The 20,689-nt window shown below is 45.5% G+C and overlaps 1 protein-coding gene across 2 annotated transcripts in view; it reads right to left on the minus strand.

Annotated features, from left to right (window-relative positions):
- LOC142256081 (NXPE family member 1-like) overlaps positions 1 to 20,689 on the minus strand; it is a 533,261-nt gene that overhangs the window by 98,688 nt on the left and 413,884 nt on the right. For both annotated transcript variants that reach the window (XM_075327595.1, XM_075327594.1), the window contains exon 5: positions 14,013 to 14,228. In XM_075327595.1, coding sequence (XP_075183710.1) covers positions 14,013 to 14,228 — 216 coding nt within the window. The remainder of the gene's footprint in view (positions 1 to 14,012; positions 14,229 to 20,689) is intronic.

Below are 20,689 nucleotides of genomic sequence, written 5' to 3' on the forward strand. Positions count from 1 at the left end.
AGCCCCCTACCCACGGAGGGGCTAACATCTCGGCTGTGGTCGCAACACCGATCCCGGACGAGCCCGCCACTACTTCAGCCGCAGCGGTGGTGCGTCTCCCGTCACCACGACCTGTGGGTGGCATCACGACCCGTTATACAACCACCACTCCCCATCGCCTCACTCCGTTTAACAAGAGCGACGTGGCCCCCGGTCCGGAGGCGCTCGTGCCACCGACAACCCGAGCCCGGACCTCGAGCGGCTCGGCCCAAGCAAGCGGAGGAAGCGGCCGGGCCCCTCTCAGGGTGGTACATTGGTACAAGAGGAAGGGGAGGAAGTACAGAAGGAGTCATATGCGGAAGGGATAACAAGATCTACAAGGTCCAGACGGTCAGCTGCGCCTAGGCGGCAGTCATGGTTGGGGAGAGGGGTTAACAAGGGCGCATAGTATCAGCAAAACTGTTGAGGAAGGTGCAGGAGCCCATGAAGAAATGGAGGACAAACTGGCGATGGGCATGGAAGACTCAGCAGATCAGTGAGAGCTTGCTCACATTTTGGTTGTGCGAGGTTGGGGGGAGAGGGCAGAGGAAGGAGGCACAATTCTCACCTCTCCGCCACCAACACACCAAGGACTTGGTCCTCCTGGATGCACAAGACACATGAGCACCTTCTTGCTGCACTACCTACACTGTTAGATCCCTGGTACAAGACAAAATTTGGCGAAATAATTCCTGCCATAGAAAGGGACACACATATGCAAGAGTATCAGCAGAAGGTGGTACGCAATCTTAGATTTGCCTTTCCACTAAACACCTGTGCTGCACAGAGTGAATTTCAACGCTTTGTCATGGATAGGAGGACATTGTCTTTTACTTGTCCACATCTGAGGGACCGAGGGCTGGCTGCTGTGCTGAGATGGCGTTGAGTACGGTGTCCCTGCAGAGTTGCACTTTTGGTCTTATACAAAATGAGTTGAAAAAGGACAGATGCTGGTGGAAAGGGGAACAGGTGTGTTGCAAAGGGGAAAAAAGTTTGGTGGTTAAGCAACAGTAACATTTGCTGAAGAAACAACATCTGTTATGGTGGGAATGGCAGATTTGGATAAGGTGGTATATACTATGTTACCACTATATAAAAAAATTAAGAATAGAAAGAGAAAGGTATATGTCCCCACCGCCAGTCGGTGTCCACCGTGCTCCCAAATGGAAAAGGAGAGGTTGACACTGAAAGGTTAGGTGGAGGATACAGAGCTGGGTGACTCTGAAACTAATAGTAGCCTGAACCGAGTTAGACGACACTCGGATCTGGCGACTGGGAGCCCTGTTAGTATCACAGGGTCCACACGCCCACCCAGCACAGGAACTCCCTGTTAACAACACAGGGGCCATTGGGTACGCTGTCCGTGTGCGTAGGCACCACACCGGTGGACAGCAGGCGCATCAGCAGCAGCAGGCCTGTTAATGCCACTGGGCTGCACTAGCAGGATTGGTAGGACAGGAGCTGGTCTTAACCGTTCTGCGTTATCAACTGTGGTGGCGGCCTGCATCGACGCCCTATCCCTGCCTACCTCTGGCCTAAAGCCGGAATGGGTTCAACACATGGAGGTGTGCTCTTTCGGAGCATAATAGAAGACTGCGCACCTCCTTGTTGGCTCCAGCCCCTTTTATAACCTGGGTCCGCCCCAAACCAGGGTGGACCACAATGCACCTCCTGGAGACAAAAGCAGAGTGACACGTCATGAGTGGCATAACTAGTGTCCTATTCGGAACCGCCACTTCAATGATGACCTTATGGCAGCCACGACCCAAACACCTCACCAGTCATCGTCTGACCAAGAATAATGAGGTGACAAGTCATAGTGGCGGGCCTCTGCAAGCCAGTTGGGAGTGGCCTGGCCACATCGTCAGGACACCTGATGACCTGTGGTCTATAAGGGGCCCCCCACATCAGGGACAGGGCCAAAGACTTCATTACCGGACCTAGCCTCTGATGCAGTAACTGCCTGAGCATGCTCAATAGCATGATATACAGTCTCCAAAAAAAGACTATCAGCTTCAGCATGCTGTCTAGGCACAACACAGGACTTAGAACCGGCACGGAGTGCAAGTATCTGTGCAAAGTGGCTTTTCGCACTAAGTGTGGGAGCATGCGCTGTAGCCCAAAATGAAGACTAAAGCCTGCTTTACACGTTATGATTAAGCATACGATATCGTATACGATCATAACCGCCCACATCGTATGTGCGGCACGTTCAATTTGTGGAACGTGTCGCGCAATCGAGTAACCCCCCGTCACATTATAAGGGGGTTACATACAGAATACATATACAAGTAAAAATAGACAGACTGGTACAGAGGGAAGAGGGCCCTGCCCTTGTGGGATTACATTCTAAAGGATTTTTGGGAGGAGACAGTAGGTGTGGTGTAGGTTGGGCGTCAGGTACGCACGGTGGTGGTGTCATTGAAGGTTATAGTAATTTCTGAACAGATGAGTTTTCAGATTCCGTTTGAAGCTTGCGGGTGTAGCAGATAATCTGACGTGTTGAGGTAGTGAGTTCCAGGAGACAGGGGAAATGATCTGCACAGATGGCCAGAAGCTTTGTGAGTCAGATCCAGGCCCCGATGAAGAAGGTGCTGAGCCTAATCTACACCCTCATTTCCAAACAGTAAATCCTCCTGGTGGAGACAATGGGGAACATGATGAGGAGACACAGATACCTGATTGGAACGACAACTTTCCTTTTCGGTCAGGGCAGGAAGAGGTTGTCTCGGAGGACTCAGGACGAGGGGAATGAAAACACACAGGGTGATTGATGAGGTTGGAGACCCCACTTACTGTCAAACCAAAGTCAGCCAGTCGATGAGGTCAGCAGAGGAGGTGGAGGAGGATGCTACTGACGACGAGGTTACGTTGCGTCTTCCTGGCCTGAGACAAAGTACTGGAAGCACGTCAACAACTGAATCCTCGGCCACAACTCTGCCTCTGAACAGAAGTCGTGGTGGTTCTGCAGGTCACATGGGCTCAAAGCCTTGCCTAGCCTGGGACGTTTTGGACATCGCAAAGGATCACCCAAGTCATGGAATCTGTAAGATTTGTCAACAATCTCTAAGTAGAAGGCAAAAACTCACACCTTTGACTACTTCCTCCATGAAGTGTCACATGGATATGGATTGATAGCGTGAAGGTGTATTGCTCAGCTTTAGCCACTGTCAATGCAACATGCTTATTTGCCGTTCATTGCATGCATTGTTGCAGACTACACACAAGGGGCTGCTGTTTTCTTGGATCTGCCTTTGTCTGTTTGGTCACCATAGCAAAAGCAAATTGGTCTTCGGGTGTGGACTTGGAGATGCTGTCTATAAACAGAAGGAAAAGCTAAAGGTGTGTGTTACAGCAAGGAGCCATCGCGGAAACACTTTGTTCAATTGTGAGGGGAGTCGTGTTGTACTTTGGTGAGGAGTACTGTAACGCCAGTGAGCAGCATCCTGTGCCACAAACAGACATTCTTCCGCTGCTTCTATACTGTTTACCGTGAGAGGAGCGTAAAGTCTGTATTTCTGGCAACTGGACATCACAGTACCCGGGTACGGTAGGCTGTGCCCAGACAGTAATGCGTGCCCGCAACACTTTGTTTTGGGTAGGCCGACTATATAGACAATAAGACTTGCTGCCTCTGCACTGTAAAATTGTCACGTACAGTTTAAATCATAGAGGGACAGCGACACATGTTTGCATTGACTGTTGCTTTTCAAGATTTCCATTACTGTGTTTCAGAGCTGTGTGGTTTGCATTCACACTGTTATCATCTGCCTTATCTGTGAGGCTTCAGCTACAAGGGTATTCAGGGGGGGTAATGGGTTTTGTCTATGTTTAAGTAGATAACTTGGAAGCTATTGTGATGCACCACTGGTAAAGGCCCCGTCACACTAAGCAACATCGCTAGCAACATCGCTGGTAACGAACAACTTTTGTGACGTTGCTAGCGATGTTGCTGTGTGTGACATCCAGCAACAACCTGGCCCCTGCTGTGAGGTCGTTGGTTGTTGCTGAATGTCCTGGGCCATTTTTTAGTTGTTGCTGTCCTGCTGTGAAGCACAGATCGCTGTGTGTGACAGCGAGACAGCAACAACTAATGTGCAGTGAGCAGGGAGCCGGCTTCTGCTGAGGCTGGTAACTAATGTAAACATCGGGTAACCAAGAAGCCCTGTCCTTGGTTACCCGATATTTACCTTTGATACCAGCCTCCTCCGCTCTCACTGCCTGTGCTGCCGGCTCCTGCTCTGTGCACATGTAGCTGCAGCACACATCAGGTAATTAACCCGATGTGTGCTGTAACTAGGAGAGCAAGGAGCCAGCACTAAGCAGTGTGCGCTGCTCCCTGCTCTGTGCACATTTAGCTGCAGCACACATCAGGCAATTAACCCGATGTGTGCTGTAACTAGGAGAGCAAGGAGCCAGCGCTCAGTGTGCGCTGCTCCCTGCTCTGTGCACATTTAGCTGCAGCACACATCGGGTTAATTAACCTGATGTGTGCTGTAACTAGGAGACTGGGGGCTGGTCACTGGTTGCTGGTGAGCTCACCAGCAACTCCTGTAGCCACGCTCCAGCGATCCCTGCCAGGTCAGGTTGCTGGTGGGATCGCTGGAGCGTCGCAGTGTGACAGCTCACCAGCAACCTCCTAGCAACTTACCAGCGATCCCTATCGTTGTTGGGATCGCTGGTAAGTTGCTTAGTGTGACTGGACCTTAAGTTGTGTTCACACACACACACACACACACACACACACACTATTACTGCTGCTATGCGGAGGGATTAGCAGGTAGTAGGCAACAGAATAGATTGTTATATTATTTCAATTTTATGCATGGTTCTTATTTTTTTGGGAAATTTAAACAATCATTTATCAACCCAACTGCCTAGAGTCCTTTTCCTGTTGCGTGGTTTTGCTGCATACTGGGGAGCCCACCCTGTACACAACTTAAAATGAAGCATAAGTCGCAATGGGAATTTCACTGTGCTACAATGCGGCCTAGCGTGCCTGTGCAACCACGGCCTGCCCCATCAAGTGCATCTGCGTGCTCGTCATCCGCTGTGACTGTGGGGACAGCAGTCGCACATGCTTTTTCACACTGAACTTCCACCCCTTTACCCGTAAGCGGGAGTGTGATTGGCAGGTCGTCACTTGTTTTGGAAGTGGAAACAGATGGTATTGTTGAGCTGTCAGACATCGAGAGAACCACCATTGGATGAAGGCAACATTATATCCACGCCTGTACCTTCGTCACAGATTGGCTGGACTACCTACAGTTAATAATTGCGTTCCAGAAATGGAAAGGAGTGTAGAATGCCCATGTGTTGCACCTTGCTTGGCAGCAAAGGAACACTAAGGTAGTATTCCAGGCAATTGTTGTATGCCCCTAAATGTGTCAGCACTTTTGTAAATTAAAATTGCGTACCACAAATGGAAAAGAGTGAAGAATGCACATGTGTTGTACCTTGCTTGGCAGCAGAGGAACACTAACTTAGTATTCCAGACAATTTTAGGATGACAGAAAAAGAGTCAGCTCTTTGGGCAAATTAAATAGCATGGCAAAAGTGGGCAGGTGGGTACAGTGGCCGTGTTCTGTGGGTACCAGGACAGTAAGGCTACTTTCACACATCCGGTTTGAGCCCTGCGGCTCAATCCGGCTGTGAAAACTATGCAACGGATGCGGCGAAAACACCGCATCCTTTGCATAAGTTTTTACATGCGGCCCGTCCGTTTTTTTCCGGTTGCGGCATGCTACTGAGCATGCGCAGTGGAAAAAAACGCATGCGGCGACCGGATGCGGTTTTTTCCGCATCGCGCCGCATCCGGCCTCCATAGGTATGCATTGAAAAATGCGCCGCAGCGGCCGGATGCGGCGCGATGCGGTGTTTTTTGCCGGAGCAAAAAACGTTGCAGGGGACGTTCGATCCGGCCGCCGCATCGGCTAAATCTGCCGCATGCGGCCAAAACCGGACCGAACGCAAGCCCCTGCGGCACAATACGGCACTAATGTAAGTCTATGCAAAAAAAACCCGCCACCGGCGTTACAAAAGCCGGTGGCGGTTTTTCTGCAGAACGCCGTATTGTGCCGCAGAGCAAAAATCCGGATGTGTGAAAGCACCCTAAAGGAAGCCTCACTTTCTATCCCTCCTAATGATCAAATGCAGCAAGGAATTTCCTGAGTTTGCTATAAAATTAGCGTAGCAAAATGTGCATGAGGGTAGAATGCACAGGTGGTGGGACTTGCTTGGCACCAGTGGCACAATAATGGAGTACAGCAGACACTCTTTGGATGGCACTAACTGGCAGCACTCTTTTCAATTAAAATGGCTTTGCAAAAATTTGCAGGAGGGGAGAATGCAGAGATGGTGGGACTTGCTAGGCACCAGTGGCACAATAATGGAGTACAGCAGAAAATCTCTGGATGCCACTAACTGGCAGAACTCTTTTCAATTAAAATGGCTTTGCAAAAATGTGCAGGAGGGTACAGTGGCCAGGTAGTGGGTCAGTGGAAAGGAAAGGAAGCCTCACTTTCTATCCCTCCTAATGGTGAAATGCAGCAGGGAATTCCCTGAGCTTAGGTACACAGACGCTGTTATCTGAAGCTGTATACAGCGTTTCCACAGACCTGACTGTCACCTATGGCTCTGAGCCTGATGAAATTAGCCCTGAAAAGGGCTGAAATAAACTTCTGTCCCTAATCTGTAGAGCGCTTTGTGTATAGCGTACACAGCAGGACCGGCGACAGGAGCTGCGTGAGCGGTGACTGACACCCAGACGCAGAAGGCAGATAATGGCGTCCTGAGGGAAAATGTCCGTATTTATAATGCAAGGACATGTGACATGGACAGCCTATGACACATACCCTTGCTTGTCTGGCAAAAAGTCCACTTAGCCGTGTGTGTGTCTGGGATTGGCTGACATGCTGGCCCGCCCCACTACACGCATGCTTAGAAAAAAAAAATGGCGATCTCCATTATCCCAGAAGCACTGATCTAAACGCGCCCCTTCCGCACACTATACGCTGAAATTTGATAATAGTGTGAATCACAGAGTGACTCACACTATTAGAGTGAAAAGCTAGCTAGTAATTAGCTAGGCTTTTTGCTGATAGAACCGTTCTCGAACATAACTCGAGCTGCCGAACGTTTAGCAAAAAGCTCGAGTTCTAGTTCTATCTAGAACACCCCCCAAAATCACTCGAACCGCGAACTGGCGAACCACGAACCGCGCTCAACTCTAATCATAACACCTGATGTTATGTGGTGTCAGGTCAGGCCAAGGAGGATTGGAACAACATAGAGCCTGAAGATGAAGTTGTAGATCCCACTTGGTGTAAACCCAGAGACACACAGCTGTGTAGCTCAGCAGATGAGGAGGAGAAGGGGGAGGAGGAAGCCGAGGAGATTACATTGGCAATTCCCATACAAATATGTAGTGATGCAACCATGAGAAGCACTGCATCTTCAGCCACAACATCTGTTGCTGGTCTGCAGTTTGCATGAAGGATTGCGTAATCTGGGCCTTTTTTTGAGACCGCAAAGGATAACCCAACCCTTGTTATCTGCCAACATTGTAAACAATGACTCAGTAGAGGCAAAAATTAAAATAATTTGACTACTACATGCATGAACTGGCATATGCGCTAGCAACTTAACTTACTTTGAGAATCTTACTGAGCTAAAGTGCATACTACCCGGGCCTACCCAACCATTAGTCACCAAATAAACCGCGTTTGCTGCTTCTTCCTCCTCCTCTGTCACAGTCAAAACAATTTTCACACAGGTCTCCGACTGCATAACCTTAACTTGTCTACCCGTTACAGTCAAGGTGAGTGAGAGCCCGTCAGCTGCCACAGAAGTTATCATGACTGGTGTTTTTGACTCATGTGAGACACCAAGGCCACATCATGTGTGTTGCATGGACCATACCGCCCTGTTGTGCAAACACACTATGAAGAAATGGGGGGAGGGGGGCAATTGAGGCCACTGTCCTGCTGTCCGCCTGAAAGTTTTTTAATCTCAAGACTCCTAGATAGGTCTCTAAATTCTTTTTTGTCTGTCTTGCCAGGGTTCTGGGAGCAAGAGGCCTTTGCCTGTCACTTATGCCTCTCTTGATTTTCAAAATTAAAATGCCAGAGCACATCCTGTTTGCTGCATGGACCATACTTCCCTGGTGTGCAAACACACTATCGGGAAATGTGGGGGAATGGGGCAAATTGATTCCACTGTCCTTCTGTCCGTCTGGAAGGTTTTTAATCTCAAGACTTCTAGAAGGGTCATCAAAATCTTTTCTGTCTGTATTGCCAGGATTCTTTGAGCAAGAGGCCTATGCCTTTCTGTCATCTTGCTGTCTCTGGTGAAGGTAGAGATGTTTGTTCAGGTCTTGTTACAGGGCCAGTCCCAAGAATTCATGTTGCTCTGTTGGACTATTATAGTCTGTGCCAATTGTTGCCACTTTTCCTGTTGCCTGACCTTTTTTTTTGGAAATGTGGAGACTCCAAGTAGGGTCTCAAAATTGTATTTTGTCTATAGTGCCAGACATGAGCGAGAGGCCTGCACCTGTAATTCATTCATCTCTTGATTTTTTTAAATGAAAATGCCAGCCCACATTATGTGTGTTGCATGGAGCATAATTCCCTGCCATGCAAATACACTATGAGAAAATGGGGGGGAGGAAGAAATTGATGCAGCTGTCTTGCTGTCTGCCTGAATGGTTTTTTGAATGTCAAGTGAGCGATGTTCGTTTCAAACCGCTAATTTCAAATTCGAGTGATTTTGGGCGGTGTTCGAGTCGTTCGACGAACTCGAACGATTTGCTTCAAGTCCGGCAGTTCGAGTTACCGTTCGATAACGGTTCGATCACCAAAAGTGTGGCTTTTCACAGTAAGGCTATGTGCACACATTGTGTATTTGCATGCGTTTTGCGTCCCCAACACAATCCCTCTCTTTCCTACTCACCGATCACGGGCGTGGCGCTGTACGGCTGTCACAAAGCTCCGGCGGCTTTTCCTCTTTTGAAAATGGCTGCCGCTCATTATTCAATCTGGTATTCCCTGCTTTCCCCGCCCACCAGCTCCCATGATTGGTTGCAGTCACACCCCCACGCTGAGTGACAGCTGTCTCACTGCAACCAATCACAGCCGCCGGCGGGCAGGTCTATATCGTGCAGTAAAATAAATTAATAAATAATTAAAAAACAAACAAAAACCTGTGGTTCCCCCCCCGAATTTTGATACTAGCCAAGATAAAGCCACATGGCTGGAGGCTGGTATTGTAAGGATGGGGAGCGCCATGTTATGGGGAGCCCACCACCCTAACAATATCAGCCAGCAGCCGCCCGGAATTGCCACATCCATTAGATGCAACAGTCCCGGGACTCTACCCGGCTCATCCCGAATTTCCCTGGTGCAGTGGCAATCAGGGTAATAAGGGGTTAATCAAGGCAGGCGTCTCCCCGAGATACCTTCCATGATTAACCTGTAAGTGAAAGTAAATAAACACACACAACGAAAAATCCTTTATTTGAAATAAAAGACAAAAAAAACCCCTCATTTACCTCTTTATTAATCCCCAAAAAACAATCCAGGTCCGAAGTAATCCACACGACGCTTTCAGCTCTGCTACATGAAGCTGACGGGGAGCGCCGTAGAACACGAGCGCTCTGTGTCAGATCCACGCAGCAACTGACGTGAGCTGCGCTGTCACCGGAGACTTCACTCAGATAGTGCCTGCGTGTGATCTCTCTCTCTCTCTACAATACAGAGGTCGAGATTACCAAATCTTCCTATGCTTTTCATTAAAGGCAGTGGCTCAATGGGTAGAGCTGCTGCCTATGAAGACTTACTAAATGAGTTTGAGTTCCGGCCGTCCCAGTAAAGAGCCAGACATCAGCTGTGAGGCACAGGACACACCTCTAAAATCGGAGCAGTTCGCGGAATGAGGCTGCATTGCTCTCTCCTCTCTCTCCTCTCTCCTCTCTCTTCTCTCTCTCTTCTCTCTCTCCTCTCTCCCTCTCTTCTCTCTCTCGCTTCTCTCGCTGTCTCTCGCTCTCTCTTTTTCTCTCTCTTTCTTTCGCTCTCTCTTTTTCTCTCTTTCTTTCGCTCTCTCTTTCTCTCTCTCTTTCTCTCTCTCTCTCTTTCTCTTTATCTCTCTTTTTCTCTCTTTTTCTCTCTCTTTCTCTCTCTTTCGCTCTCTTTTTCTCTCTTTTTCTCTCTTTTTCACTCTTTTTCTCTCTTCTCTCTCTCTTCTCTCCCTTTTTCTCTCTTATCTCTCTTTTCTTTCTCTCAGACCTGGCGATGATCAGCTGATGCAGTCACCTGACGGAATCAGCTAACACTATAAGTCAAGCAGTGAGGCCGGCTTTTTACCGCCCGGCTGGCTAAACTATCAGCTGCTGCTGTCGGACAGGAGTCTGCACAGAAGTGTGTAGTTTTTGGGTTTTTTTGCACTGATGTATCAGCTGATTGTCTAAAAGCCATTTATACAATCAGCTGCTGTGTCATGTGATTCAGGCCCTTGAACCTGACACATCATCTGATCGCTTTGCCTTCCAGCAAACCGATCAGATGATATTGGATACGGATTGGATGGCGTAGGACCCTTGACCCAGGATTACTGCGGAGGGGGGTTCTTTATTTCAATAAAGATGGAGTCACTAATTGTGTTGTGTTTTATTTCTAATAAAAATATTTTTCTGTGCGTTGTGTTTTTTTTTATCTGTACTAGAAATTCATGGTGGCCATGTCTAATATTGGTGTGACACCATGAATTTCAGGCTTAGGGCCAGTTGATAATATACAGCTAGCCCTAACCCCATTATTACCCAGCAAGCCACCTGTCACCAGGGCAGCTGGAAGAGTTGGATACAGCGCCAGAAGATGGCGCTTCTATGAAAGCGCCATTTTCTGGGGCGGCTGCAGACTGCAATTTGCAGTAGGTGTGCCCAGAAAGCTTGGGTACCCTGCGCTGCGGATTCCAATCCCCAGCTGCCTAGCTTTACCTGGCTGGACACAAAAATTAGGCGAAGCCAACGTCATTTTTTTTTTTAATTATTTCATGAAATTCATGAAATAATTAAAAAAAAAGGGCTTCCCTATATTTTTGGTTCCCAGCCGGGTACAAATAGGCAGCTGGGGGTGGGGGCAGCCCGTAGTTGCCTGCTGTACCTGGTTAGAATACAAAAGCAAGGTGAAGCTCACGTAATTTTTTTTGGGGGCAAAAAACTCCTGCATAGAGTCCTGGATGGAGTATGCTGAGCCTTAGGACAGAGTGCAGGACGCGTCGCGGGGACCTGTAAGTATAATGGCAATGTTTATTAACTGTATGTGTACATGTATAATGTGTTTGTATGTGTTTGTGGTTGCCTGCCATTGTTTTCAATGGGCTCGAAGGTGTTTGTCGAACGTTCATAGAACGTTCGCTGAACTAAGCCGCCGTTCGACGAACCGAACTCGAACACTAGGGGGTGGCTCAACACTAGTTATTACTGCTTGCTGTCACTTTGCTAGTGAATTAGGTAAAAAGGTCTTGGCAGTTTTCATTGCCTGCTCAAAATTATGCAGTCAATCACATTTCTAGGAATTGTTAGTTAATACTGCCTGCTGTAAATTTGCTAGTAAACTAGGTAAAAAGGTCTTGGCAGTTTTCATTGCCTGCTCAAAATTATGCAGTCAACCAAATTTCTCTGTATTGTTAGTACTGATTGCTGTAAATTTGCTAGTGAACTAGCCAATTAGATCTTGGCACTTTTCCATGTCTGCTCCAACTTACACAGTGAACCACATTTCGAGTTATTGGTACTTGCAAACCATCTGTTTGAAAAGGGAAGGGTACATCGACCATGAGTGGTAAATCATGATGAGGTTGTGGTGGAAGAGTGAGTAGGGGTGTTGGAGGTCTATGTGTGGGAAAGCTCTATCCCAAGAGAAATGAGAACAACTTCCGGCCTGAATGCGCTGCTGCAGAAGGCACGAAAGCTGTGTGCTCACTTTTTAAAATTGAAAAGCCAGACCACATCCTGTGTGTTGCATGAACCATACTTCCCTGTTATGCAAACACATCATGGGGAAATGGGGGGGACAATTGATGCCAGTGTCCTGCTTTCTGCCTGCAAGTTTTTAAATATCAAGACTCCAAGATAGGTTCCCAAATTGTTTTTTTTCTGTGTTGCCAGGGTTCTGAGAGCAAGAGGCCTATGCCTGTCACTCATGCAGCTCTTTATTTTTAAAAATATAAATGTCAGGCCACATCCTGTGTGTTGCATGGACCATACTTCCCTGCTGTGCAAACACACTATGGGGAAATGGGGGTGGGCAATTGATGCCACTGTCCTACTGTCTGCCTCAAAGGTTTTTAATCTCAAGATTCCAATATGGGTCTCCAAGTTGTGTCTTGTCTGTACTGGCAAGGGTATGGCAGCAGTAGCCCTACACTTGTCTCTCATCCACCTCTATATTTCTTATGTTGATAGTCTAGGAAGCTAATGGCTATGCCAAAAACAGTGGTGCTGCACTATAAAACATAATTTTGCTGTTTTGGAAGCTTTTTGACCTCTCCTAAAGGTGTTTTCTCTGTCTTAGGTTTGACCGCCCATAGAATCAAATGGTTCGACGAACGTAGCGTTTGTTCGGTAAGGTTCCGCAAACTGAACTTTAAAAGGTTCGTTCATCTCTAATAACTAGCCAAGGTAAACCAGCCAGCTGTGGACTGCGGTCAGTGAGATCCGGCATCTCTGATGAGTATTGTTGTCACCAGGCACCTGTGAATAGCTGTACTTTACTGCTATTCACTGTCGCTGGCGTTATGACCGTTGATTACTGATTACATTGGAGTTTTGTGAGAATATTTATGCAATAAATTGGTGAACGAGGGAAAGTGTGGAGGAGTCTTTATTCTAATAAACTATTTGTTTCCTGTGTGTATCTGTGTGTTTTCTTTAACTTTACACTTACTGAGTTAGTAAAGGGGATTTCTGATAAATGCTTCTCCATTATTAACCTTTAGGCTTGAAGCTAGCTGAAACCACACAACTAACATCAACCCCATTAACCTTTTAGCCTGATTGCCACCGCAGCAGGGCGATCAGGGAGAGCCGGGGCTAAGCACTAGAATTGGTGCATCTAATGTGATATGCCAATTCTGGAGCAGTTGCAGGCTAATATTTTTAGGCTGAGAAGTGCTAAATAAACATGAGCTTTCCCAGTCTGATAATACCAGTCCCCAGCTGTCTGCTTTACCGTGGTTCTCAAAAATAGGGGGGTCTCCATGCCATTTATTTAAATTATTTATTTATAGAAAAATATTTAAAAAAAAACAGCGTCCTCTCTATTTTTGATAACAGCCAAGGTAAAGCAGACTGATCTGCTTTACTTTTGCTAGTTAGCAAAAAAGGGGGAGGGGGGCCCATGTTGTTTTTTTTGTTATTTATTTTTTTTGCTTCCCTACAGCAACCTAGGAGTCAGAAATGTGTCAAGGCGTCAACCCCATGCATTTCCCCAGCCTCCCCAGCCCTCTAGCTGGTTCTGTCAGAAAAATGTTTGAATTCCCCCTAGACTTTCATTATACTTGTTACACAAATTGAGCAGGTCTGAGCTTTGGACCCGGTCGTTTCGAGGGGGAGCACTGGAACACTTTAGTGCTCGCTTATCACTACTCTGGAGACAGATTTTCAAGAAGATCTGTGTCCGGCCCATAGACCTTAACAGCTCATTTACATATTAGGAAATGTAGATTTCTCTGTAATAAGACATTGGATTGCAGATATCAAGTAATCATTTAAATCAGCTTTCTATTATCTACATGCCCACATAGACGGCTTTGGGGGGTTCTTTTTACTGACAGATCGCCTTTAAATTATATATTTTTAATCTGGAAAATCTGCCATGTTGCTCAAATAGGTAATAAATTGCATATAAATATCAGTTTAGGGAGCTGGAAAATCCTATAGGATTTATATGACAAACACTGACATAGAATAACACTTTGATATTAAATTCAATACTTACTCTTGACATATTTCTGAAAATAAAGTAGCCACAGTCTTAATGTTGAGTCTCCAAAAATGTAAATGAACTTGTTCTTGAAGCATGTATTCATTGTGTCCAATGTTTTGTATGCCAGCATATTGCATCCCTTTGGGTGCCACACGTCCTTCAAAACATATCCACTGGGATACTCCAACTTTGTTCCAATTTTGCATTTTTCCTTAATGTGACTGATATCTGTTAAAAGTAACCCAGAATATCATTTATGAATGTGATGATAACCAAAACAACATTTCATAGTTACGCAATTTTAAGGTAATAATACACATGAGACAATTGTCATCTGCACACCAAACTAAGAAAACTGATGATGAAAATAGTTTCAAAATATATTTCAGACAAAAAACATTTCTGAGAAAGATCCAGAGAGACAGAGACATTTCTTGCCTCCAAAAGTGTCAGAGACTCTGCAAACAGATAGTTTGGGAATTAAAATCCTGCTGACAGATTAGTTTTAAATTATAGTACATCACTTCAGAAGGGCAAGTGAGCTCTATAAGGGTGAATAAGCCCATGACAATCTGGAGGGGGCTAGGGTCTGAAGGGGTTACTGTTTGGAATGCAGAAGTGTGCATTCTTTGGGGTTATGGGATTGGTGGAAAGGGGGGCAGTTGTGATTGGGGGGATAGGGTTGGAGGCTGGCTGATCAGGGGGGGTATATTTGTGGGGTGAGGGAGTGGTTACCTCCTCTTGCTCCAGGAAGATCAGCGTGGCCACTTGCTGCTGGAAGTGCTGGTGGTCATCATCATCATCGGAAGAGCTGCAGGATTTCTGACTTGGAGGCCCTGATGGAGATGGTCCGGGGAGCCTCTGGAGTGCTGGGAGTCGAGGCACTGAGTGAGCAGTGGGCTGCAGTGTGCACTCCCGGTCCGGCGGTGCCTGATCCTGCACCTCGGCAAGCGGGTCCGTGTTTCCGGCGGTTGCATGAGTGGGCCCCACTGGGACTGGTCAATCGGTTGCAGCGGTACAGGAGGAAGGGGTGCAGGGAGCTGGAGTTGCGGTTGCGGCGGAAGCAGCACAAGTGGCCGAGGTTGCGGCTGGGGTTGAGACGGCGAAGGAGAAGGATGCAAACAAGGAGAAAGAGGATGAGGTAGTTAGTTTAAATGACAGGGCGAGGAGCGAAGTGTATGTGGGCTTCGAGTGTCCACTGGGGGTCCATTTGAAGAAGGAGGTGAGGGTAACAATTTGGAAGGGGGAGTATGGGGAAATATTTTCCCTGCTCCCCTTGGAGAAGTTTAATTTCGATTAAAGCTAAACCAAGCAATTCAAAGAAGGAAAAAGAGGATGAGGAGAAGAGGAGATATAGGTTCATACCAAGAACCTTTACTAATTGGCTGCAAACGTTTGCCATACTAGCTAGTATCATCGGGGAGAAGGAGCCAGAGCATTGCTCTGTCCTTTTACGCTATATGGATTCCAGTTGGGAGGCATATCGAGTGTACGGAGGTTTGGGGTGGTTAAGATATGATGAGCAGTTCTGGCAACGGAAGACTCTGCATCCTGCACTTAGATGGGACCACAAGGATATACTGTATCCTTGTAATGCAGTTGATGACGGCTCCAGTTCAGCCTTTTCGTGGGGGTGCCGGGATCCCGGGTATGAGCAACGGGTCGCCAGCTGGCAAAAGAAAGGGGGCATGTTGGCAGTTTAATGAGGGGCACTGCAAGTTTGGGGCCTCGTGTCGGTTCAAGCGCGAGTGTTCCGGTTACTGAGGTGCCCACCCGTTGGCCAGTTGTTTAAAAAAGAAAAGGGGAAGTCAGGGGAAGGGGCTGGAAAGAGGGTGGATGCCAGTGAAAGTAGAGGTGATGCTTCCTTATTTAAATAGGTTTCCGGATGTGCAGGCGGCAGGGTTATTGCGGCACGGTTTTGGTTGACGGTTTTAGGATCCTGTTTGTTTCTAGGGCCCCGTTTTTTCGCCCAGGTAATTTGAGGTTTGTAACGGAACACCCAGAAGTTGGGAGGGACAAGCTAACTAAGGAGGTGGAGATATGTCAGATGGCGGGTCCGTTTAAGGACCCTCCATTCCCTAACCTCAGGATTTTGCTAGTGGGGGTTGTGCCCAAGGAAGAGCCGCAGAAATTCAGGTTCTTACATCAGTTATCTTACCCGGCCGGGCTGTCGGTTAATGATGGGATCTCACCGGATCTGTCCGCAGTTTCTTATGTTTCATTTGCTAGGGCGTTGGAATTAGTGCGAGCGGCAGGACAGGGGGTGTTGATGGCAAAATCAGATGTGGAAGCGGCTTTTCGCTTGCTTCCGATCAATCCAGATAGCCATCATTTGTTGAGGTGCATGCGGGATGGAGAATATTATGTGATCTCTGCCTGCCCATGGGTTGTTCTATTTCATGTGCTTATTTTGAAGCATTTAGGCTATGTGCACACGTTGCTTTTTTTTCAGCGCGGAAAAAAACGCACCCTCTGGCAGAGGGGAGAATTGTAAACAATGCTTTTTGAGAAAAACGCATCAAAAATGCATGCGTTTTTCATGCGTTTTTTTAGGTGCGTTTTTTAAGACTTGTCAGTGTTAATACAGTTGGTTGAAACTAAAAAGTGGGGAGACAAAGGGCGCAATAGGGTCTTACCCGATATAACAAGTGGTGATAGGAAAGGAACAGTAACACTCACCTGATAGGGTTGTGCCAGTCACAACTCCTTCAAAAGCATGTGAGTGTCCGTGTGATTCAAGCAGCGGCCCCGTATAACAATATAGAATGTTAATCATATATAGAGAGGGAACCACGGGTATACAGTTAGGTCCAGAAATATTTGGACAGTGACACAAGTTTTGTTATTTTAGCTGTTTACAAAAACATGTTCAGAAATACAATTATATATATATTATGGGCTGAAAGTGCACACTCCCAGCTGCAATATGAGAGTTTTCACATCCAAATCGGAGAAAGGGTTTAGGAATCATAGCTCTGTAATGTATAGCCTCCTCTTTTTCAAGGGACCAAAAGTAATTGGACAAGGGACTCTAAGGGCTGCAATTAACTCTGAAGGCGTCTCCCTCGTTAACCTGTAATCAATGAAGTAGTTAAAAGGTCTGGGGTTGATTACAGGTGTGTGGTTTTGCATTTGGAAGCTGTTGCTGTGACCAGACAGCATGCGGTCTAAGGAACTCTCAATTGAGGTGAAGCAGAACATCCTGAGGCTGAAAAAGAAGAAAAAATCCATCAGAGAGATAGCAGACATGCTTGGAGTAGCAAAATCAACAGTCGGGTACATTCTGAGAAAAAAGGAATTGACTGGTGAGCTTGGGAACTCAAAAAGGCCTGGGCGTCCACGGATGACAACAGTGGTGGATGATCGCCGCATACTTTCTTTGGTGAAGAAGAACCCGTTCACAACATCAACTGAAGTCCAGAACGCTCTCAGTGAAGTAGGTGTATCTGTCTCTAAGTCAACAGTAAAGAGAAGACTCCATGAAAGTAAATACAAAGGGTTCACATCTAGATGCAAACCATTCATCAATTCCAAAAATAGACAGGCCAGAGTTAAATTTGCTGAAAAACACCTCATGAAGCCAGCTCAGTTCTGGAAAAGTATTCTATGGACAGATGAGACAAAGATCAACCTGTACCAGAATGATGGGAAGAAAAAAGTTTGGAGAAGAAAGGGAACGGCACATGATCCAAGGCACACCACATCCTCTGTAAAACATGGTGGAGGCAACGTGATGGCATGGGCATGCATGGCATTCAATGGCACTGGGTCACTTGTGTTTATTGATGACATAACAGCAGACAAGAGTAGCCGGATGAATTCTGAAGTGTACCGGGATATACTTTCAGCCCAGATTCAGCCAAATGCCGCAAAGTTGATCGGACGGCGCTTCATAGTACAGATGGACAATGACCCCAAACATACAGCCAAAGCTACCCAGGAGTTCATGAGTGCAAAAAAGTGGAACATTCTGCAATGGCCAAGTCAATCACCAGATCTTAACCTAATTGAGCATGCATTTCACTTGCTCAAATCCAGACTTAAGACGGAAAGACCCACAAACAAGCAAGACCTGAAGGCTTTAGCTGTAAAGGCCTGGCAAAGCATTAAGAAGGAGGAAACCCAGCGTTTGGTGATGTCCATGGGTTCCAGACTTAAGGCAGTGATTGCCTCCAAAGGATTCGCAACAAAATATTGAAAATAAAAATATTTTGTTTGGGTTTGGTTTATTTGTCCAATTACTTTTGACCTCCTAAAATGTGGAGTGTTTGTAAAGAAATGTGTACAATTCCTACAATTTCTATAAGATAATTTTGTTCAAACCTTCAAATTAAACGTTACAATCTGCACTTGAATTCTGTTGTAGAGGTTTCATTTCAAATCCAATGTGGTGGCATGCAAAGCCCAACTCGCGAAAATTGTGTCACTGTCCAAATATTTCTGGACCTAACTGTATGCCGCGCTTAAAAACCACTGAAGTGGAAATGATGTGAAAATTTCTCTTTTATTTACAGCATTCCTACGCGTTTCAGAGACAAAGACCGTCTCCTTCTTCAGGGAAAAAAGAAATCATACAGACAATCAAAAGCTGGTATCTTATAAAGGATCCATACTGCCACGTTGACAGCTATGACGTCAACCGCCCTTCAAGATTGCAGGGTGATGACTCATCAGCACATGGAGACAACAGACACATGGAGGAAAAAAATCATTATATTAAATTTCCATATCGTTACCCATTCATGATTTATGATTTATCTCAGAGGGATATTTATAATAAAATTGTAAAATAAAAAAAGAGTTTATTTGTGTTTATTTCTTGTGTGAGAAAAGAGTATATGGAAGCTTGAAAGGAAGAAAAAAAAGGTTTGAATAAAGGTACGAACCTAGGAATCATATGCTGGAAAAGAAGAGGGGTGAATACCCAACCATTGTTCTGAAGTAGCAGACAATCTAATTTGACTACGAGCTGATATGTGATTAGAAGGGAAATAAAGCCGTGATTAGTGAAATGATTCAGATGTATATCTGAAAGAAAGATAATGTGACCTATTTGCGTGCTGTTAAACTTGGTCATTTGTTGGTTAAAAAGATTAGTGGAAGTGAGGATTTTTCGGCAGGACAGTTCCTAAAGAAATGTGTGTCCGTGACTTAGAAAAGGAAATGATTATATCCAAAAATAATGGGATCATTGCCCAACCATTGTTCTAAAGCAGCAGACAATCCCATTTGGCTACGGGCTGATTTGTGATTGAAAGGAGAATAAGGCCGTGATTAGTGAAATGACCCAGATTAACTGAATGAAAATCTATTACGTGTTGTTCAACTTGGGTGTTTAATGGTTAAAAGGAATAGTGTATGTGATGATTTTGTGGTGAAACAGTTCCCAAAAAGAATGTGTGTCCGTGACCAGGAATTTGGAAAAGAAGATGATTATGTCCCAAATTAATGGGACGGTATCAATTAACCGGGTGAAAGAAGTTCAACTGAAGCAAGAAAAGGACGCATGCGTGAGGGAATGGAGCAGGTACTGATCTGTCAGGGTGAAAAGAGTTCAGACCGTGGGAAAAAACTTCAGTGCGCAGTCGCATGAAACAGAATTGACTCAGCAGAGGTGACCCTGGGTCAGAGCTTGGAACATAACGCTTACTGTGGTGTAGAGTAGTAGGGAGAAAACAAGCGTGCAATATCCAACAAAGGAAGGGTAGTGGGCAAACACGATCTGGAGAGGTGGAATGAATTTGATGAAGTATTGCTAGTGATAATAATAAATAGAAAGAAATATTTAGCTAAAAAAATGGGAAATATATAGAATATGAATTAAAACATGATTTAGAACATAATAAAACATTTTCATAATTAAAAAAGGGAAACCTGCAAAATAGTTTTGCAAGCGACCTATGGGCCGGTAGTAACAATATGGAGATTAAATTAATTAAATAAATTGGATCCAAAGTGTTGAAAGAAAATAAAATACATATATAAAAATTTTTAGGAATGCGAATATACATGCACATATGAAAACACTTATTAAATACATATTAAAAGTCCACACGTCCATAAAAAACTGCAAATAGTGCAGGAATATAAAAAAACGCAAGATATAAAAATCTCTGGTAAAAATATGATAAAAGCATAAAATCATATTGGTCTTATCATATTGGTCTTATCATATATGGGTTCATTAAAAAAAGCATTGTAGTCTCTGGAGCAAAAAATTGGACAACATGAAATAACATAATTTATAATAGTCTTATCATGTGTGGACTCATCAAGAATATATTATAGTCACTAGGAGAAACTGACCTATGGAAAAATGGCATTAAAAAGAAACAAAGATAATAATATGTACGGAGATGGAAAACTGAATAAATATTAGTGATTTGACAAGGTTCGTGCTTAATAAAAAAGATCTGACACCTCATTTAGGCCAAAAGGTTTTAAAGTGTTTAGTTTATGTATCCAAAATGACTCCTTTCTGCTTAAGGCTTCAGTCCTATTGTGCTCAATAGGGTCAATTTGTTCAATGGGGGTGATCTTGAACTCTAATCTTTTCTCTTGTTCAAGAGTACAATGTTTTGAGAGCCCATGCAGGAGAAAACCAGATTTGATATTATGGCGATGCGAGTTCAGCCTATTGTGGAGAGCCTGACTCGTTCTGCCCACATATTGTTTGCCGCATATGCAGT

This window comes from Anomaloglossus baeobatrachus, chromosome 11, assembly GCF_048569485.1.
Source record: "Anomaloglossus baeobatrachus isolate aAnoBae1 chromosome 11, aAnoBae1.hap1, whole genome shotgun sequence".
Classification (NCBI taxonomy): Eukaryota; Metazoa; Chordata; class Amphibia; order Anura; family Aromobatidae; genus Anomaloglossus; species Anomaloglossus baeobatrachus.